This window comes from Apteryx rowi, unplaced genomic scaffold, assembly GCF_003343035.1.
Source record: "Apteryx rowi isolate R43461 unplaced genomic scaffold, aptRow1 scaffold_571, whole genome shotgun sequence".
Lineage (NCBI taxonomy): Eukaryota > Metazoa > Chordata > Aves > Apterygiformes > Apterygidae > Apteryx > Apteryx rowi.
In genome coordinates, this window is record NW_020450840.1 from 168,091 (window position 1) to 189,248 (window position 21,158).

The window sequence follows — 21,158 nt, forward strand, 5'->3', positions numbered from 1 at the left end:
TCCGCGGCTCTGCGGCGGCGGGCAGCGGGCGGGCCGTGCCCAGCGCCGTCCTCCCTCCTCTCCTCTCCTCTCCTCGCCCCGCCCCGCCGCGGCGGCCGTCGCCAGGGCAGCAGCGCCGCGGCAGCGCGGGCCATGGCGGCGGCCGGCGGCAGCGGCGCGGACACGGAGAGCGACGGTGCGGCGCTGAGGGGGCGGCGGGCCGGGGCCGGTCCTGGGGGCGCCGCCTAGGCCCGCTGGCTGGGGCTGGCCCAGGACCAGGCCCGGCCTCGGCGGGGACTGGCGGGGGGTCGCCAGGGAGGCGCCGGCCGTGTCCCGCCGCTGCTCGGTGCCTCCGTGGCCCCTCTGAAGGGCGGCCCGGGGAGGCTTCAGCCCTCTCGCCTTCCCCCGAGCTGCTCGAGGCTCTGGGCGGCCTGGCTCAGGCTCGAACCCTCAGTCAGATGTTTTCACCCGCTCTTTTCGCTTGCAGACGAGAGGGAACCGGAAGGCCCCCCGGGCGAGAGCTGGTACCTGGCCGCTTGCCAGCGGTACGGCGCGACCCCCATCTCCCACGTCCTGCGCCACATGGCGGGCCCGGAGCTCACTGTGAGGCACCGCGGCCTGGGCCCGCAGGTGAGGGGGCGCAGGCACCGCTCTGCCCCGGCCCTCGCCCCGCGGCGGGCGCGAGGAGCTCCTAGGACGAGCCCCTAGTCAGCTGCGCGGATGGCTGCTGCCAGCAGTTACTGTCACAGCACCCACATCACGCCACTGCTGCAGCTTGGCTGCGGCGGCTCGCCAAGCCCAGGGACCGGCGTGAGCATCCTGACTTAATCATTTCTAGTCCCATCCGTGATAGCTGCTTTTTGTTTCCATGGTGTGTTGGAAATGTGTCATTCGGACCATCAAATGCCACAGCCTTTAATACTTATTTTCAGTGATCAATCTTCTTGTTCTGTTAAGCATTTTATACCTGGAGTAGTTCTCTGAGGTCCCTTCCTGTTCATTTTTCCTGTGCCTGATATCTAGGGCCCTAGAAAATAATTTGATTTTGCAGTATCTGTTGAGTAATGACAATGTCATTGCGGTTTTACTGTTTATTTCTAAATATTTTATCAAATCAAGAATTTCCATTGGCAAAGACCAGTGTATTGACTCAATACAAGTGTATTAAATTTAGAGGTCAGGAGTCAAAGCAGCCTGAAGTAAACTAAAGGAGCACTTTAGTTGTACTCATAGGTTGCCAGGTAGAAATGATGCCCAGAGAGGTACACCTTCAGACACAATGGACCAGAAGCGTTTCTTCTTCTTCTTCTGCATCAGAAATATTGACAAAGGGAGTAATTTTCATTGTTTTTTATGGAAGAAGAAATTAGTTCTTTAATAACTTAAATTAAAGTAAAACCTCTTGAACTTTAACCGTATTCAGTGTTTGCTTTTCCAGTCTATGGAATGAGTTTGTAAAGGTGGTCTTTTTGCAAGATACTGCTGATTGCTTTATGACATCCCCTTGAACCTTGCTAAGCTAAGGAGAGCTTAAACAGAAGCATTTAGAAGAGCTCTGTGAATGCAATGAAACTCTGAATGATCCGTTGTGGTTTTCTGTGTTGCAGTGTGCCAAAGCTTTAGCTCTTTACTTGATGGTGAATACTTCCATCATCAAGTTAAACCTGAGTGATAACTGGCTTCAGGGAGAAGGAGCAGCTGCAATTGCAGAGATGCTAAAAGAAAACTGCTACATTTCAGGTTGGTATTATAAACCATCTATCTTTCTCAGTAGAAGCTTTACTGTAGAGGAGAAAATTGTTCTGGCTTCTTTGTGGAATTAAGCAACTCCACTGTCACAGTGACTTTGCTTATGTGAAAAGGATAAGAGGATTGGGATGCTGTGAGCAGCGAATGTTTAAAATTGTGCTGTCCCACTGACCTTTCTCCATCTGTGTTCATTGCCTTTGCTTTTGTGAAGTTATGATTTCACTAACTACAGTTAGCCAAATCCTGTTATTTCTGCCAAGCCAATGGAGACTCGGAAGAAAGAGCAGGAATCTGCTTTGGTTTGGGGATCAAAAACATCCACCTGAAACTTAAGACTATTCAGAGGGTACTGTTGATAATGGATAAAGCTTTGTAAGTTGAATTTGCAGGACTGGCATCTAGGAAAACTGGGCTTCTAAATTGGATGGGGTGGAACTGAACCCCATCTCGAGTGAATCAGCAAGCATCTGCTCTAGAGGCAGCACTTGTCTGCTATTCCCAAGGACATTTCGCATGTCTAATATTTCTGTAGTAATTTGGGAACAGAAGCAGAGCGGTGATTCCTGATATTTAAGTCTCAGGCAGTGTTGGGTCTAGAGACCATGGTTTTAGTCCCTGCATTTCCAGTGTAAGTATTTCCAACTTTCATAACTTAAGTAGCAACTCCTAGCTATACATGGGCCGTTCATCTGGGTTGTGGATCACACATGGCATGGGAAGAGAGGGACCCACACTGGCTCTGCAGAGCTGATGTGCAGCAAGGACTGTTAACTGAGATACTATTTTCTGTGCTAGCTCACACCCGCTAGCAGCTGCACTAAGAAGCCCTGCCAGATCTGAGGTCGTTACATACAGAGACAGTTCAGGAGTCTCTGTGCTGTGTTTCTGTGGAGAGTGTGGAGCAGAGATCCAGCATGAGTCTGTGTGGAGGCCCTGTCATGTCTCTGTGTTGTGTCTTCTGGTACTTGCATTACCCTTGTGTTTCACTGTCTGAATCTCCCAGGCCTCTGCTAGGATATAGTCAGAACTTTGCTATAAATCAAACTCTTTGGTTGCTGCACTGAAGTATATATTTTACTCACAGAACAAGGTCAGTTTAGACAACTGAGAATAGGACTCAGCTCTCTAATATAACCAAGTCAACCCTTATCTGCTTTGCTGGAGAGTCTTTTCAGATGAGTGTCAGGTTTGATGCTATGAAACACCTGTTAACATGGGATTTCCTTATTTGTTCTCTAGTGATTGGGCTCAGTGTTTGAGGTTTACAGTTGTGTTACTTCAGTGCTGGGAAAATTCTTTCTGTATGTAGGTGGGTAGAGAGGTTCATGCTTTTATATGTGGGATCTCAGAGCCTGTTTTCACATCCATTCATGTTGTTACACTTAGCTTGGCTGTCTCTTTCTACCAGCCTACACTCTGTTTTCAAGCCATGATGAGGAACCAAGAAACCTGCAATAACTTTCCTGGGTGTATGCTGTGTCTGGAGTGGGAAGCACAGATGGACAAGAAGCATTTTTGTTTCATGTCCCATATTCTTGTGGCAGAACTTGAATGAGGGCTACATCTTAAAGACAGGCTGTGAATTCAAAAATCAAGTTCTGTTTTTTTAATTATTATTTTTTATTAAAAGAAAAAGATACTACGTTAGGCCAGTTTCACCATGCTTATTTTGTGAGCCTGGAAGTGCTTCTGCCATTGCAGCATAGAAGTCAGACACCTCCCTTGGCTAAATGATTGAATGATTTGATGACCTGACAATGTGTTGTGTTTTTTTTGTTTTCCTTTCCCAGCTGTTGATTTATCTGACAACAAATTAGGAGTTGAAGGAGCCAAGGCCTTTTCAGCTATGCTTCTAGAAAATACTACAATTGTATCCCTTCAGCTCTCAGGAAATGAATTTGATGACCATGCAGCTAAGTACTTAGCAGATGCCCTCAAAGCAAACAATAAAGTGGAAATTCTGGATCTGAGTTACAACATGCTTGGTGACAAAGCGGGTAAGGTGCTGTTTGTATACCCTGCATAAAGAAAGGGGCTCTGCAGAACTTAGCAAGGCAGCTTAAAGAGCTGCATTAGTGCTCTGCTTGCTTCAGACCTTTGCAGAGCAGGGGTGGTTAATACTTTCAGTTTCCCGAAAAGTATTTTTGGGTGTTTGTAGACAAAACCAGTGTCAGCTGCAATGATTCGTCTCCTGCATCTTTGCTCTCATTCTTCTCTTACAGCATTCAAGCTTTACCTCTTCTATTTCTTTTCCCCTTTTCTTCCTACTTCCCAAGTTCTGATGCTCTTTCTTACACTAAACTATCATTTCCTTTTTTCTTTGTGATTATTTCAGTCCCACTTTCACAAATGTGTAAAATGCTTAACATGATCAGAAAAAATAGCAGGAGTGAGTTTGCCCAACAGTCCTAGTCTAGCATCCTGTAGCTGAGAGGTGATTACAGATGCCAAGGGAAGGAAGTAAGAGTAGAGCAAGCAGGCAGGCATACTTCTCTAAACTCTGTCACCTCTGACAATTTGTGGTTTGGAGATTTCCTTTGTCTAATAGTTTTGACTATTTCTTTTCCATGTACTTTTTGGTCTCCAGTGAACATGCCCCTCCCTCGACCTAATTAATGCATATAGCTCCTTTTCTTTGGCTCCTGATTTTTAAGCATGATTAATCATAATTACAATATCCTTGCATTTGCAGTGTTCCTGTGATGCTCTGCAATCCAGTTATTGCTTTCTAGGCCTTAGTCTGTACTGGTTTTGCCAAGCTCACTTGTGCTGGGCTGAAATCACCCATCCTTTCTTCCTTAACAGTCCACTTGTGCCAGACATTCCTTATGTTGTCATTGCTTTTCACCCTTTATGTTCATCTGCTTTTTGCACCTTGCTGGCACGTGCTTCATTTTCTCTTTCTGTGGCTGTCCATGGGTAATCCCAGCCATGTGTTCTGCTACTATCTTTAGGCTGAAGGTTCACAAATCTTCTCCCTATTCTTGCTCTCATCCTACAGCTATGCTCCAAATCCCTCCACCTCCAATATGGTTTGTAATGAATCCACACTCCAAAAGGTCATACTGAATTTCTTCTCTCCTGTGCCATATCCCATGCCTCCTGGCAGATTTACATTCTTCCTCTTCAAACCTGGCTGTGTCTTTCATGAAAAATCCACCATCTTCTCCCCATCCACTGCTTTCCAACCATTAATCATCACACATTTCAACTGCTATAGCCTCCTCCTTGAAGATCCTCCCTGTTTCCAGTAGGTTTCTCTAGCTCACAAGAGAAGAAACAACCATAATCCTCATCTCTTCTGGCCACTGGGAACACACCAGGTCCTTCATTTGGCTCCTTCCCAGTTTTGTTCTGAATGTTTTCTTGTTATTACCTTTGAAGGCTGCAAAGGCTGCTTTTCTCTCCATCCTCCAGCAGGCCTCCTGCTGACCTCCTGCTGCCTTTACAGTCAAACTACTCTTCTCTGTCTTCTGGTCTCCAAGTGTGGCCATGGCTTCTTCTACTCCTGTGCTTATTGGCTTACCTCATTTCCTTCCATTGGAAATTTAGAGGATATTTCCCGAGAAAACCTTTTCAGATTTCATAATGGCACAGTAGCTTTTGGAGTAGCCTTTGGCTTCTCTACCATGAGCACACCTAAGCTGGCTGAAGGCCAAAGCTCAGGAAGAGTAAAAGACTGTAGGAAGCTACCTGTTGCTTGTTGTCAACCTTCAAACTCGCATTGGGCCAGAGAATGAGCCTGTGCAGACAGCTCTTCAGGCAGGAGCAGCAAGCCCCGGTTTCATTCTGTGATTATTGGATTTTCTCTCCCTCTTTGCTACATTTGCTCTCTGTGGTCAGAGGACACATATACTTTATTTTCTGGCAGTTTCTGCTTTCTGTGTATGATGAAGGAGATATAAAAGAAAATTTTATATATATATATATATATATATATATATATTTAATTGCTTGCCTAGAGGTAATGCAGAGAATTGCAGAAAAATACCTAAACTAAGCTGAGCTTCCAGCTTTGCAGAGCAGCTAACCCTTTTAAACTATTTTGCTTTGTGTACTTCTCTTAAGGTGAAGTTCTTGGAATGGCAATAGCAGAAAACATGGGATTAAAGGAACTTAAAATCAGCTGGAACCATTTCTGTAGCCAAGGGGCAGCTGCTTTAGCCAAAGGCTTGGGGGTAGGAAATGATTTTACTCCTGTTTCTAAATTCTGAAAACTCACATGAAGCTCGATCTGTTTGAATGGGCATGGATGTCATGATGTGCTGTTTGCCTTAAGTGGTTGCCTGTCTGCCAGCCTTTTATGATCTGGGAGCATATGCACCTTGGAACTAAGGGAGTAAAGATGTGAATATGTTTTCATTTCTCTATTTCTAGTTCTTTCCCTGTATAGATCTAAATTACTATAATGAATGTTTTAAATTGTTTCATTTCACTTCTGATTCAGAATGTTGTTTTGTATTCCATATACAGCTTTCACTCTACTAATGATTGTAGTTTCCCATTAAAATATAATTTTTCTGGCTTTTTAGGCTGAAAGGGGCCATTAAAGTAATCTAATTTCATCTTTTGTATAATGCAAATCACACATGTCATCCAAGGACTTGTGCAGCAAACTCACAATTGCTTTTTGGACTGTAGCAGGTTTCTTACAGACCTACAGCTTCTAAGTGACTGTGTCCTGTCTGAAATGCCCCTTTCGGGAGGAAGGAATATGGTCTTTATAATCAAGATTTTGATGGCAGTTCCAGATGCTAAGAACATTCTCTATTTCAACCTGTCCAGATTTTAACTTTTGGAAATCTACCTTTCAGTTCTCAAATGTTCAGGGAGTTGTTTCGCACTAATGTTTCCTGGAGCCTCAAGGCAAACTTGGCAAGGGAAACTGGCAGAAAGTAAAAATGAAGACTGTTCAGGTTTCAAAAGAGACGCTCTTGTTCCTGTATGGAAAAGGGATAATACTGTATTAATTCAGCTGCAACAAAAACAAGTCCCAAATCCGTAGACTGATTTTTTTTCTCTACATCATCTCAGTTAGTTCTGGAAGCTAATAAGCTCCACACCCTCACTTTCTTCTTGATGGCTGCATCTTTTTTTACTCAAGCTCCTTACTCCGCTACCCTCTGCCCTAATGCAGCTCCTATCACTTACCGATCCATCTGTGTGTGTTCCAGGATTCATTCCACCAGGATTTTGGGTTGCACCCCTTCACCATGTTCTCAAGAACACACTTCTGTGGTCTTTACCTTGCCATCTCCATTTCCTCACCCTTCCCAATGCATCCTGGGAAGTGGCCTTGCACTGGCCATATCCAAAGGAATCTGTTGCTTGGAAAGCTCAAACTTAAATGTTGAGCACAAGAAGAAGGGTCCTTTTTTCCCCACTCTACAAAAACAGAATTAGATGCACAATATTTTTTAAAGTAACCCTAGAATGGAAGTGGAAGTTAGCGAGGACAGATCCTCCCTGAGAAGATGTCTGATGAAAACTGGTTTGTCTTGTGCTGAGACTGAAATTACACTTACTACCAGCCTTTCACCCAGAAGCTTTTGCAAGATTGTCAAAGCTGTCCGTGAAGGAGATCTTCCCTAGTTATACCCTCAGCAGAGTCCCAGAACTCCTCAGTTAGAAGATAACTGCTAGGCAATCTAGAGGTACTCAGTGTTTGGCCTCTTTTCACCCATTAAAATTCACTTTAGATCCCTGTGTGCTGAGACAGTGCATTTGAAAGCTCCGTGCTCCTAGACGTGAAGTTCTCCAGTGCATCAGAAGCCTTTTGTCAGCATTAACTTGCAACCCAATCCAAGACCCACTGAAGGGAGTAGGGGGAAAAAACTGTGGCTCTCCTGAAGCCTTGGCAATTCTTGCTGTTTAGCTGGTGAAGGGCAGGCTGTTCAAGAGCCTACTAAAGCAGCTGAATTCAAGAAGGTGATACTAAATCGCACTGCCTACTGTCTGGGAGAAAACAGTCCCAGTGCCTGATGTAGGTGTCTCTGCCACTTGAGCTGCCCTTGGTGCTCAGGCAGACAGAAACCAGGTTGTTTCAAAGCCAGTTGAAAATGTCTCTCATAGAATTGTGGAGGAGGTGAGGCTCCATCTGCAGCCATCTCTTCCATTGCTGCATCCCCTCTCACACTGCTTTGAGTGACCATATTTTATAGCTTATACAAAACCTAATCCTGCATTCTTCTTACAGTCTGATAAACAGCATCTTGCAAATTGGTTGAGGCAAGAAGCCAGTAATAAAAAGGTGAGCCCCCCAGGACTTTATTTTGCTTTATTCTGCCAGAGATATATTACCTGCTACCTTTATTTTTTTATTACATTAGAAATCTTATGTCTTGCCTCCCCAGTTCTTCTGGAGAGCTCCTTGGAGAGGAGAATAAGATTAGCATTTTGAGAAAATAATGCTAAACAAGTGTAAAACTGAGCTCTTCTTCCAGGCCTTGATCATCTACAGCAAGTTATGTGTTCAAGTTTTAGGGAGAGTGAGTAGTTTCTGGCTCAAGCTCCCACCCAGAGATCTGAAAAAAATTAAACTAAACTGTCTGGTCACTGAGAAAATGTTGCTCACCAGTAACTGGAGAGTCAGTTTGCCTAACGAACAGGAAGAAATGCTCTCCTGTAGGCCACGTTTGCCTGTCTTACATAAATGATTAGAAATATTTCTTCATCTGACTATTCAGATCTGTGGATGTTTTTATTAAGCTTCTGACTGTATGAAATAATCTTTGTCTCTTTCCCTTTGAAAAGTAGGTATTCTGGACAGCTGAAGTAAACCACAACTCCTGTCTCAGTACAGCACTTGGAAAATCTTTGTGACTTCTTTTTTGTGTTATTGTCATGACTTTTTGGGTCACAGTCCTGACTATTAAACACAGGCATCTGAGATGGGGAGCAGCAACTCTGAGTTGGAATCTCTTGCTTTTTTCCCTTCTCTTGCCTGGCTCTGTGCTCGGGGTGGTTAAACACAATCAACTCCAAATCCTCAAAGCAGTCAGCAAGACTGTAATCTTCTCCTTTGTTTTTCCTGTTGTGGGACTAGAGCTCACCATGTCATTGAAGCTCCCAGGAAAGGCAGTCCCTTTTGGTGTGTCTGTGCTGTTGTGTTACCTCTGCACTCCAGCTTCTAATAAGCCCAGATTCCCTCACTGTCCACAGTGCCTAGCTCTCTGTTCAAGCCTGAAAAGAGCTTTTTGAGCAGGAAATTCAGGCATAGGTTGGGAAAAGGGCTCAAACCACAACAATATCTTTGCACATAGCAAGGGTGTACCTGGCTCCAACCAGTTACTGCAGGACAACTCAAGCCCATGGGGAGACACAGATAAGAAAAACAGTGTGGATGTAGACTCAGACTCAGCAGGTTAGATCACATCCTTCAGGATCTTCAGCGGGCCCTTGGGGTGAGCTGCCAATGAAGGGCTAATTCTTTCTCAGTCCATGGGTCCTAGCACTACCACATCTCTGTTTGCATGAGCTCCAGCAGCTGTCGATCCTATATGCCAAGGTCTTCACAGGCCTGTGAAATAGCAGCCCAGCTGGAACGAAATGGATTTTTCACCTAGTCTGCAGAAAGGATGTTTCTTCAATGTTGTACCAAATGACAGGGAGATTTCCGGTCATGTGTTTGTGTCACTGTACAGGCAAACATATACCTCAAAGTGCTGGATGTCTCCTACAATGGCTTTGACAACAGTGGAGCAGCTGCCTTGGGGGAAGCCCTTAAAACCAACAATGTGCTGGAAGAGCTCAACATAAGGTGAGTCAGGCTCTGATCCCACTGCATGTTTTCTCCCATTTCATAGTGAGATCAAACATGGTGGGCAAAGCCCCCAGCAACCATTTATATCTCCTGTCCGCACAGAGTGGTGGGTGCATAATGCAGAGAGGGAATGCCATAAAATACCAGTGCTGCTGGTCTCATCTTGAATCCCAGTTCCTCTCCTTAAAATTGGAGTGCAATAAAATCTTTTGATCCTTATTACTTTCTGCCATTCCCCTGATTACATATTTCAGTTCTGTGTTGTCCTTGCAGTCTAAAAGAAGTGCTGGTATAGAAGAGTTTGCGACCAATGAAAAAAGATGGGATCAAAGAACAAAGTTGCCAAAATTTGCAACAATAAGTTGAGAAGGAAATGCTGGAAGTGATTGAAGGGCCTGGTGAGAGGATGATCAGTTATGAGAAACAAAGTTGCTAGAACCTCCAGAAATGAGATTTTAGAATATGAGAGAAAACTATCATCTGTGTTTGGAGCAAGAACTGGACCATTGCCTCTGTTCAAAACATGGTCTACAGGCAGGCAGGCTGGGAACTGAATAGCAACAAGGGAAGCATGGTAGTTGAGAAACAGATCTCAACAAGCTTGTAGTGATGAATATGGCAGATGACAGCTATCTCAGCAAAAAAAAAAAATCAGAAAAGCTGGCAGATATGGTAGTTATAAAAGTCATGGAACAAGCTTGTTTTAGAATAGTGCCTCTATGGCGAAAATTAATGGAACTAGAAATGGTTTGGAGTGATCAGAGCATGGGTAGACTGGCAAGAAGGGTGAAGCAGGATAAACTGTGCACAGTATAAAATCCTGCAATCAGTCAATAGCTATCATTTTGCCAGAGCATAAGGTTAGCAGGTACTTCCAGGCTCCTGGAAAGCAAAGAATGTCTGAATTAGTGAGCCAGGAGTGAATTGGCCTCCCTCATGAAACTGAAATGTTTATGGTAATGTGCAGACAGTGCATCTGGGCTCTGTGTGTCCTGCAAGCTGTTCTGCACAGGCAGGTGCCTAGTGGTGTTAGCACGAGGTTGTGCTTGTACAGTAAGTGCCCCAGAGAGGTCGGGTCTGCTTAGCATGAACACCTGCAGGCTCCTCAGTCTTTGCAGGTTTATATCAGCTTTCAGCACTAGAGAAACTAATTAGCTCTTAGACACTGTTTAGATTTGTGGCAAACTCCCACCAGAACTGGTGGTGCAGTAGTGCAGAAGAATATGCTTGGGGTAAATAGAACCTAAACACGAGCCATCCATAGCTGTGCTGTGCTGGGACACTGCCTTGGAAAGCTTGTATGCTGTAGGATGTGGGAGTTGTGAATGACCATGTGTTGCTCACATTTGTCCTCCAGATGAGATTGAAAGCAGTGGCCATAGGTATTTGTGGGCACTTAAGATCGTCCTGTGAGAGGAAAGGAGTGGACCTTCCCTGGGAGATGTGTTCTGCTAGGTTGTGTGATAAAAAGCTCATCTCCAGGCACACTGAGGAGCACAGAGGCACAATAGCAGGCTGAGGGAATCCCAATAATCCAGTCAGAGAAATGAACACCCCACCCCAGCTCTTCCCAGGGCTGTGAAAGGAGAGCAATTGGCCCCATGTGCCAGGGTTGTCACCCATCCCAGTGAGTCAAGAGGAAAGGCTCTCTAGATCGCCTTTCAGACTGAGAGGTGTTCCTGCCTAAGGGTATGGGACACATTATGGGATGCAGGAAAAGAGCATTTCAGGATTAAAACTTACTATGGGATGTTTAGAAGAGGAACCAATGGTGGGGAAAGGGAAGAATCAAGGTGGTTTGGGGAGGAACAATGTGGGAAAATAAAGTTATAAAGCGATAAGGCATGTAAACGGGTTGCTGGGGAGACTGAGGGCCAGCTACTGGATATACTGCATGTCTAAGCCCAGCTACTAGAGGGATCCACATTGTATATATGTGTGTATTTCCCAGCAACAGACCTTCATCCTGATCAGCCAGAGAGGGGAACAGGATGAGGCTGTTGGTGCTCTCTGTGTTGGTGTGAGTGCTGCATGTTCTTGTCTATGTTGATCTGTGTGCTTGGCTGTGTGTATATGTACAGATGTGTTGCATATGTGTGTTTGTGTTTGTGCCTACTGGGAATATATGCTTAGCCTTGCTACTGGTTAGACCTGGGCTCATGGAGCTGCAGCAGCCTTGCCTCTCTTAGGCTACCAGATTTGGCAACCCCTAACAGGTTTCCACATCCCAAATACAATTGTTTAGTTGGAAGGAACTGTCCTAAATTTCCTCTGGATGTAACAGTTTTTCAATGTTGGGTGAGACAGGAAGTTGCCTATCCTCTGCCTGAGCAATTTATGCAATCAGTGTCTTTTTAAGTATCAGTCTGGCTGTGTGAATATAGAAAACCTGCAGTTTAGTGTATAAGCTGTACTTTTATCTGTTTTTAGCAATAATCGCATTTCAGTGGAAGGAGCTCTGCGCTTTGCACTAGGCCTGAAAGAAAACAAGACTCTGAAAAACCTAAACGTGAGTAACTTTCCAAGGAAGGTATTGGAACCTCTTATGCATATTTAAATATCACTGATACACATCTTGTCCTGGCTTGGAACCTCTAAGAGCAAATCCAGAGCAAGATCAGGGAGCTACTTGCCCCAGCCTGTCTCCTCCTATGCTTCCCTAGTTGCAGTATGCTCTCATTAAGACAGAGCACTTGCACAGTTTTGTCTGTGAATATAGATTTCTGTGTCCCTGCCACTGTATGGACCGCAGCCTGTCCTGCCATTTCTTTCAGCATGGATAGCATCCTTTTTCTGCAGCAACAATGTGCACTTAGGCATGGTAGGAGGCACTGTGATGGCCATTTGAGGGTTCTTGGCCTACTACTCTACTTCTTTCCCTTTTTCTGCTGTTCAAATAGCTCTGAGGGAGCGTTGGCTCATGGCCAGTCATCTTCCCAGAGATTTGTTGGCCACCGAGCTAACCCCTACATATGTCGTCCTACTGCTCCTGGCACTTGAGATAAACCCAGCTGGTATGTCACCCATGGGGGACCACTGGTACCACCAAGGAGAGGATCATACAAAAAAGCTTGGAGTCCCAGTCAGCTTCCATGTTGTTTGCTCTTCTTCCGTTTTGCCCAATGGGACCTGCATGCCTGCAGTGTCTGTTGCATGATTCTGCTTGTGTAAAATGTGATGTCAGAGTTTGGGATCAAAGTCACTTAGTAGATGCATGCAAGGAGAGCTAGGGATGACATATGAAAGGAGAAAAGGAGTAGGTGATAGGATCTGAGGAACTCCCTTGAAAGAGGGTGTGGGAGAGAATTTAAAGGCCCAAGTTGCTGAACTGAAGGTGGACAAGATGGTTCTGATAAGAACATGCAATTACCTCGTGCAGTACAGGTCACCCAGATTCCCTGCATGTGTGTTGTGGCCTGGAGATCTTCCTGATTCGGGATGGCCAAACTGTGGCTTTTGAGCCATGTGCATCCTGCAGGCAGTGGAAGCCTGGCTTCTCTGTTGGGCTGTGTCTCAGGACCGGCAGCAGTGCTGTGCTGATGCAGGGGCTCCTGGACAATCCATGTCCTTGGCTGTGGCAGTGAGCAAGCTGTGGCTACCATTGCTGCATGCTTTGGGACACTGCTTCCCACTGAGCCTAGCTGCGCTGCTCGAGTGGGGACTCCTGAGGATGTCCATGTCTCCCAGCCATGAACCACTCCTACAGCCCATCCTCTCTGAGATATGCAGTTTGTGTCTTTTGGCCCTTGGTCATTAGGAGGTTTTAGCGTGTGGCTGATGGTTGGCTGCCACTTTAGGAGGATGACATTTTTCTGCTAAACAGTCCCCAGTTTGAAGAGACAAGTGCAGACTTTCATGGTGCCAAAGAAGAAATGTTAGGAAGAGGAAGACATGTCACATATTCTCCTGTTGTTTCTTTCCTGACTTCAGATGACCAGAAATCCCATGCAGAGTGAAGGCTGCTTTGGAGTCCTCAAAGCTCTACAGGCAAATTCTGACACCAGTGTAGAGATCCTGGACTTGCCAGTAAGTGTTAAACCAGAAGGAAGAGGGAAGGAAGGGAAGAGACTGAATGGGTGATATATGAATAACAAAGTGCTGCCAGAGGGATTCTGGGTGCTATCTGCTTTGAAGATGCAAATAGTTTTGGAAAAATTTCTGTCCTGTTTCTATTAGAACTGCATAGCCCTTAAGTGGCGCAAGAACTTCCACTAGAAAATCTACCCCCTTTATGAACAGTGCCAGGTCTGAGAAGGCAGCCCTTTGCCTCCAAGTAGGCATCAACAAAAGATATCTCATGTGCCCTACCAAGGGGAATCACTTCTGAAATTTGGGCCAAATAGAGGCTATGTCTCAGACCAGTAGCCAGTTAATGCCCTTGTGATCAACTAGTTAGCAACTACTTTTAATTTCTAATAAAAGAAGACAGTTACTTAGTTGTTTATTGAGGAGGGATTTGTCTTGCCTAACTCATCTACAATGTAAGCAACTACATCTGAGGTAATTACATAAGATCTATTCATAAAAGATGGAGATTTAGTCGATATATAAGGCACAACTAGCACAACTAAGTGTAGAGATCAGCTTTAGGATGGGGAGAACTGTACCTTGACTCTGCTGACTGTATTGACTATATATCACCAAGGACTACACAAGGAGTCTGTGGTGATGAACTCAGAGGAGACAGTTTCGCTTCAGTCACCTGCATTTAATCAGATGAATCTTGTCCTTCCTGACCCTTTGCTAGGACCAATTCAAATGTCAGCCTTAAAGAGAGACTGGATGATCCCTGAAGTGTTGAGCCTTCCCCTGTAATTCAGTGTCTGTCCACTTTACCTCCTTCTTTCTAGCTGTTGTAACTTCTCCTCCTGTAGACCATTCTTCTGAGCTTACTGTCCATTCTGGTATTGTCCTGGCTTTCTCTCTGGGGGTTTTCTTGGGACAGGGTATTTTCCACCTTTATTCACTTCAGCTCCGTGAAAACCCATATCTTGCTTTGATTCATGTGCTACTTTTACATTGTTCTTCATCATCTTGTCTCTTCTGTTTCTTCTCCTGGGAGTAGGAGAGCTCAGAATATGTCGTGATAAATTTTGTCTGAAGGAAGGTAAATCATACCATATGCTTGCTCACCTGTAGTGGTTTTCCCCTCTAGGACATCCCTGTGAACAAAGAGTTTGCAGACCTGTGTGATGCTGTGAAAATACTTTACCCAAATCTTCTTATCAGACATGGCGGAAACACAATGTTGCAGAGAAAACGTCAGTCGAAGGTTGAGCTTCAGGCTTAGCCCAGAGTGGCAGCCAATTCCCAGAATGGCTTAGCAAGAATCTCTTCAGGGTGGCTTCTTCTGTGCCTCTGCATAACAACCTACTACTACTGACCAAGCCCTTGACATGGGGACACCTTGGGGCAGTGCCAAGGGCAGGATCTCTAGAAATACTGGCTGTTTCATCATTGCTGTCAATTAGAAGTTTTTCTTTCTATTCACTTTAAGATTTCTGCAATGACCAGCACTCAATCTCTTTTGGGAGGTGCAGGAGCATCCCTGTGGATGAGAGGCCCGTGTAACTGCCTCCTTTTTGATCATCAGCTTTGTGTGTAGGGACATTTGTCTGGAAGGGCTGGGGGTGGCTGGAACACCATGTGCAGCGGCTGCCACTGGTGGTTGATGGTGCTTGAACAACTATGGTAGAGTCGATGCAGCTGGAGATTGCACTTACACAGGAAGCAAAGTCCTGTCCAGAGATGTGCTGTGAACATATGCTTCCTGCCTTAGACTTGTTGACTTATTAGACAGTCAGGATTGCCTTTGCACAGTTGGCTTGTCACATGGCACTGGTGACTTGTTCTCAGCTGCTTCCTACCAGAATTCCTTAGCCTTATGTGGAGGCCATGCTCTCCATGATGGAGCCCCTTCCCAAAAACGTGGCTGGCATTCTTATTTCCTGAATGTGCACTCCAGCTTTCTTCAATGTTACGTTGGATGGATGCTACAAGCTTCCTGGAAATGGGACAGTGGTAACTCAATATCCTTGGTATTTGGCCATGCTTCTTGGAGGTGGGGGGGGTTGGGGGGGAGGCTGAGAGATCGTGATCCCTCCCAAGGGATTCTTTGGGGGGGGTTGGGAGCCTGAGGAGGGAGATGGGAGTCACAGCTGTGCAGCTGTGCTCTGAGCAGTGTATCTTAACTCTTCCTCTCTTGGCATCCACGTGAAGAGGTTATTCTTGCAGCTGTTTCTGCCAGGCTAGGAGAGGAGCTGAGAATGGTCAAATGAAACTGGTGGTGTCCGGCTTGGGCTGGAGGCTCCAGCTGCTCTGTCCTGAACCAGAGGGCAGCAAACCCCAGCAATGTTGGAGTGCCACCGTAACGTAGTTGAGAGTGTGAAGAAATTTCTTTTCTTTCATTTCCTGAAGGTTTGCAGGAATTTTCTTAATATTTTATATGCAAACTCTGCTGGTAAAGTGTATGCAATAATCTTCTTTTTTAATCAATCTGTGGCTCAAACTGGACAAGCCTGGTCTGTCACCTCATGCGCCAATGTGCACTGGGTTTGATTTTCTCTTTAGCTAACACTGCTGGCAGAGGCTGGAGAGATCCAGGCAGTGTTCTCCTGGAAACCAATGACAACACCTCTCTGAGGAGGCAGCTCACTAAGGGAAGGACCAAAATTCAAGACTGCTTCTGCCAGTCTCCTTCCAGGTGGTTGGTGGCCTGTACTTTGCTTTATACTTTTTTCCTAGAGCACAACCATTATAATCATCCTCTTCACTTTTGTGTTTCATTTAGCTAATGAATGTGCCTACAAGTGGAACTTCACTTAGCATCAGTTTTCAGCAAATGATGAGGTTTAACTTTTTTATCTGAAAATAATTCTATGCAATCATGATTTGCCAAACAGAATCTGACCTGTAATTGTGCAAATTATCTTACCTTTATATATCTAATAAATAATTTCTGTGCTTCGAACTCATATCCCTTTGTTCACACCATTCTGAAAAGTTCCTTACATGTTATATGTTCTGTAAATATTGATTATTTTCAGGATTTTCAAAACCATCCTGACTCCCTCTCAATCTCTAGGTGAAAAATTCATGTGTTAACACAGAAGCTTTAACAGGCCTGGATTTAAATCAGTATAAATACTTATATTTTAAAGTATTTAGTCATCATTTATTGTTTCTCTTACTTCCTTTACCCCCAGCCCTTCCTATACTCCCCCAAAAGAGTTGCAAGTTAAAATTGTATAAAGAGTAAGGTAGCTAAAGAATTAATGCACACCAAGTCCTTTCTTATTTACCAGCCGGTGTAACTAGAGAAGATCCACTTACATTGGCATTATCACATCAATTCATTATTCACTGGAGTTAGACACAGCTTTTTTTTGTTGTTGTTGTTCTTGTGAGAATTAAGCTCAATAAACCTATCATTGTACCATTTGAGAACCTAAAAGTATCAGGTAAGCCGGTGGTGTGTTATAGGGTGATGTAATTGGGATATATATGTCAAATGTTATTTGAATTGTCTTGCAGGTTTGATGAGGAAAAACAGATCACTGTGGAAAAGTGAACACTGACCTCTGTGCTCAGGCAGAATTATCTTCCCCAGAGCACTGCAGGGAGAGGACGGGGATGCAGCCTGCAGCCTGCAGAGGCTGCTGAAGTTGGAGTGCAGGAGGTTTTGTGTTATGAAGTTGTAGGACGTGCTGTGCTTTGGCACTTGTTACAAAAGGTTAGTAAGGATTAACATGCGGAGAAGGAAGGACTGGAAAAATACTTTCAGGTTTCTCATACAGTTTCTTAGGTCCCCAAAGTAGCTGAATGGAGGGCATCCTGCCATTCTTTCACTGTCAACATCTATTTTGTTAGTTAACTTACAGCAAGTGAATGCAAGTAGTAACTAGCTGGGTAGGTTAAAAAGATCAGTTACAGGATGGGAAAAGCTGAAGTATGGCTTTCAGTTATACTGTAGTACTTGCTGTTCCCAGTTTACCTGGCAATCCCACCAGTTTGTATCACTATTTCTCTTTCCTCCGAACTCAGTAGTGTTTTCTTTCAGGTTGGGAACTAATCCTTGAGTGACTYACAAGAAGATTTGTTGATGAATTCCTGTTTACAATGCTATTTGCAGTGCTCAGCCAGTTTTTCATTTAAGTGTTATTTCCATGTTGTTCCTTTTTAGTTTCTTTACAAAATTGTCAGGTAGTCCACAGCTGAATGTTTCATGGAAGACTGTGTTTTACATCAGCACTGCTACCTCTTTCAAACCTCCTGACCGGGTGAAAGCAAAGAGTTTACCACAAATTCATATTGATTGGCATTGATATTTTCTCCTTACTTCTTGAGCAGCTCTCATTTTGGCTCATTAGTGTCTGGTTGAGACCTTGAACTTCCTTGCTCCTCCTCTTCATCTTTTTGAATGTTCAGCAGGTTTGTTTTCTTCCAGTCCTCTGGAACTTCTCCAACCATCTGATTGTTTTGGAGAATAAGTATTAATGCTCTGGGAAAGTTCACTGGCTAATTCCTCATAAAAACTTTTGGTGTAAGTTACATTGGTGATTGCAAAATGTCTGGCTCTAGTAGTCACTACTAAGCATCATTCTGAGTTAGGGCTGGAGTGGAAAGTGTCTTAACATCCTGCAATATGAACTCCTACTTCTGGCTTTTTTCCAAGTGCAGAAGAGCAATTTTTCTTGAATGCTTTCATCTCCTTTGCATCATTGAGTCTGGTATTTTTATCCAGTCATGGATAATTACTTGCCAATGTGCTTTTCTAAGTACTCTGAGGGAGGAGGGATTAGTGTCAGGTGTGCTGCCATGCACGAAGGCACCTTGGCTCATGTCCCAGCTAAGATCAGGGCCTGCTCTGTTTGCTGCTGCCCTCAAGTGCTTCCAGTCTAATGAGGGAATCCAGGCATGAAGGCAAAGGGATCATAAGGAGTTGACTACCCCCTGCCCCAAAGTAGGATCAGCTCAGCACAGGTTGTTCCTGACAGACCTTGGAACTATGATGGACACTTCATGGCCTTTCCAGGCAAGTCTGTTGTCAGCATTAGGAAATATTTCCAGGCCCTTGCCTAAATCTCTCTTGTCACAGTTTAAGCCTGTCGCTTCTCTCTTATGCACATGGTGAATGTTTATTCTCTTTAATTTTGTGGCTGTGTATTTGAAGACTGTTATGGCTGCTTTCAGCAAGGGAGCCTCTGTTATCACCGGGATCAGACTGTATTGCATACGCTTACATGAATTGTCTTGAAAATGCCTGCACCGTGTGGTGAGACACGGAACAGCTACGGTCCAAATAGAGACGTGTTTCAGGGATTTCTGAGATACAGGCTGCTAAAACACTTGCAAAATACAAATGCTAGCCTTGTTGTAATAGTCTGTGTACGCCTAGGCTCAGCCCATCAGCCTACTGGTGCCTTCCCCTCGGTGCTGGGGAAGGCTGGGAAAGGGGATGTGGCTCTGCTGTGCAGGCATGAGAGGAGGCAGGAACAGCGCAGAGACAAAACACCCTCTCGAGAGCTCTGGCTGTTTTCATTATCGTCAGTCTCTGGCGATATTTGCAGGAGGAGGAGGGGAGGATCATATGGGATGACGAGAGGATTACTTACAGCGAGCCTTAAACGAGCCCTGCAGATAGTCTGTGCTGCCTTCAGAGCTGAGGTCTGGGCAGGAGGATAATTTAGAAACACAGGGCTGGGAAATGTCTGAATCAGGAAACTGCACTGCCCGCTCTCTGGGGAATAGCCCACCCTGGTCCAGTGCTCTGTGCACCCCTTCCCCTCCCGAAAGCATGAAAAGGGCTCAAATACTTAACTGGGTCTGTGCCTGCTTATTCCAACTTAATGTCTGCGAGCAAACTGTCCCTGGAACAGTGTTGGGGATGCACCTGTGACTCCCATGCTCTGCCATGCAAGAGCCAGGCGATGTCCCTGCAGGGTTTGCAGAGGCTCCCGGTGCAGCTGCCCGTGTTTGCAAGGCACTGCAGGGTCCCCGCTGCTCCCGCAGAGCGCAGGCTCGCGTCATTTGGGCTGTGCTGACAACAGCAGAGCTCCCATCTCCTGAGGCCTCAGAGAGAATCATCAGAGCAGCTGCTTTCGGCTATCTCTGGTCCTGGCCGGGGGGGGGCTGGGATATGACACCCCTTCCTCGTGCCTCATGAATCTTGTGGCTGGATGAGACATGCTTCTAGGAGGAGGGCTATGGGCCAATTCAGTCGTGTGTTTCCATCATGTCAATGATGGAGAAATTACCACGTTCCAGGTAAAAGCATCCTAGGTGTCAGGTTTTCCCCCCAGCAAAAAAATCCATTGTTCTTTCCGGTCTGAATTTGAGTTTTTTTCCTTGAGTAGAGCCCTCTTTGTGGGAACTCTTATCCCGGTGCATGGCCCTGCCTTCTTTAACCTCCTTTGCAAACCTGGATTGTCCCAGCAGCTCTCATACGAGCCCTCCCCAGCTCAGCAGTGTCTTCTGTGAAGCTCAGACCCATCCTTGGCTGTTGTCTCCTGCGTGCAGCAGTACCGCTGCCTTCCCACTCCTACTTGTGTAAGTAGGGGATTACCATCTAAGGATCACATTAACCCTCTTAGCCACAGCACAGCCCCGGGAGCACATGTTCAGTTGTTTATGCCCCATGACCTCTAAATCCCTTTCAGAGAGCAGTTTTCCAGAGCCCCATCACCGGTCATTATATCACTATGACCTACATACTTTGCTCCAATGCATTTTAATTAGGCTGATTAGACAGTAGGCTGATTAGACAGTTTCCATGAATCCCCCAAAATGTGTGCGGTTTTGTTTGTTTGTTTGTTTGTTTTAAGAAACTAATTTGGAGAAAGATATCCCTATGAAAAATCATTGCAATATTAGCCACTGTAAAACACCAAGCTCCCCCTGTTCTTCAAGAAATTGAAGTTTGTCAGTTGTACATGGGGGTGGTTTGATTTTTAAATCTGGCTGTATCATGTGCATGCCTGCGGGGGCATATGGGAGGGAGAACTGACTCTTTTTTTTTGTTTTTTTTAAACCAGATCTAATTTTATTACACTCACCCTTAGAGCCACAGATGCTGTTCCACTCAACCCAGCTGCATGTGCTCTCCAGGTGATACTGTACAACTACTTATGGTGTTGCCATGCTATCATCTTAAAACACTACTGACAGTGTCTGTTTTGAATCTTTTTCCTGCTGATGCAATTTTAGGAACAAATAATTTTAGGAGGGCTCCCTTGGTAACAGTTGCTGCTGACAATACCTTTTCTTTTTCTTTTTTTTTATTTTATTTTTTTTAGCATTAATAGGTAAACAATTTAAAATGAAATAATACATATTTCCCTTCACTTCTGCGTAGGGCACATTACTGCAGTGGGATTTTGTGTGGTACAAATGAATGAACCAATTTTGTAATTCTGTGTTTTAAAAAATAAAAATAAAATCAAGTTTGCTTGAGAGGGCACATTCTCTTCCCAGGCTGGCATTAATTATGTTAAACCCTTTAATTCCTTGCCAGCTGCATACATGTCAGTCCCAACTCTTTACCCTGGTTGGTAGAGCCCCAGCTATCTACTCTTGGTTTTCATATATAAGCAAGTTCTCTGGAATTTATACAAATAAACATTTTTAAATAGATTAAATATAACAATAATAAAGAGACTCATCGGACAAT

The 21,158-nt window shown here is 44.8% G+C and overlaps 1 protein-coding gene across 1 annotated transcript; it reads left to right on the plus strand.

Annotated features, from left to right (window-relative positions):
- Positions 1–132: 132 nt before the first annotated feature.
- LRRC74B (leucine rich repeat containing 74B) lies at positions 133–14,780 on the plus strand. Its single transcript, XM_026082310.1, has 9 exons — positions 133–175; positions 467–609; positions 1,587–1,719; positions 3,519–3,725; positions 5,797–5,906; positions 9,372–9,487; positions 11,921–11,999; positions 13,421–13,516; positions 14,646–14,780. The coding sequence occupies exons 1-9, from the start codon at positions 133–135 to the stop codon at positions 14,778–14,780; spliced, it is 1,062 nt and encodes a 353-aa protein (XP_025938095.1).
- Positions 14,781–21,158: the final 6,378 nt, after the last annotated feature.

Coding starts and splice junctions, on each gene's coding strand:
- LRRC74B (XM_026082310.1), top strand. CDS start 133: ATGGCGGCGGCCGGCGGCAGCGGCGCGGACACGGAGAGCGACG. Junction 5,907..9,371: donor CTTTAGCCAAAGGCTTGGGG/GTAGGAAATGAT, acceptor GTCACTGTACAG/GCAAACATATACCTCAAAGT. Junction 12,000..13,420: donor AGACTCTGAAAAACCTAAAC/GTGAGTAACTTT, acceptor TCCTGACTTCAG/ATGACCAGAAATCCCATGCA.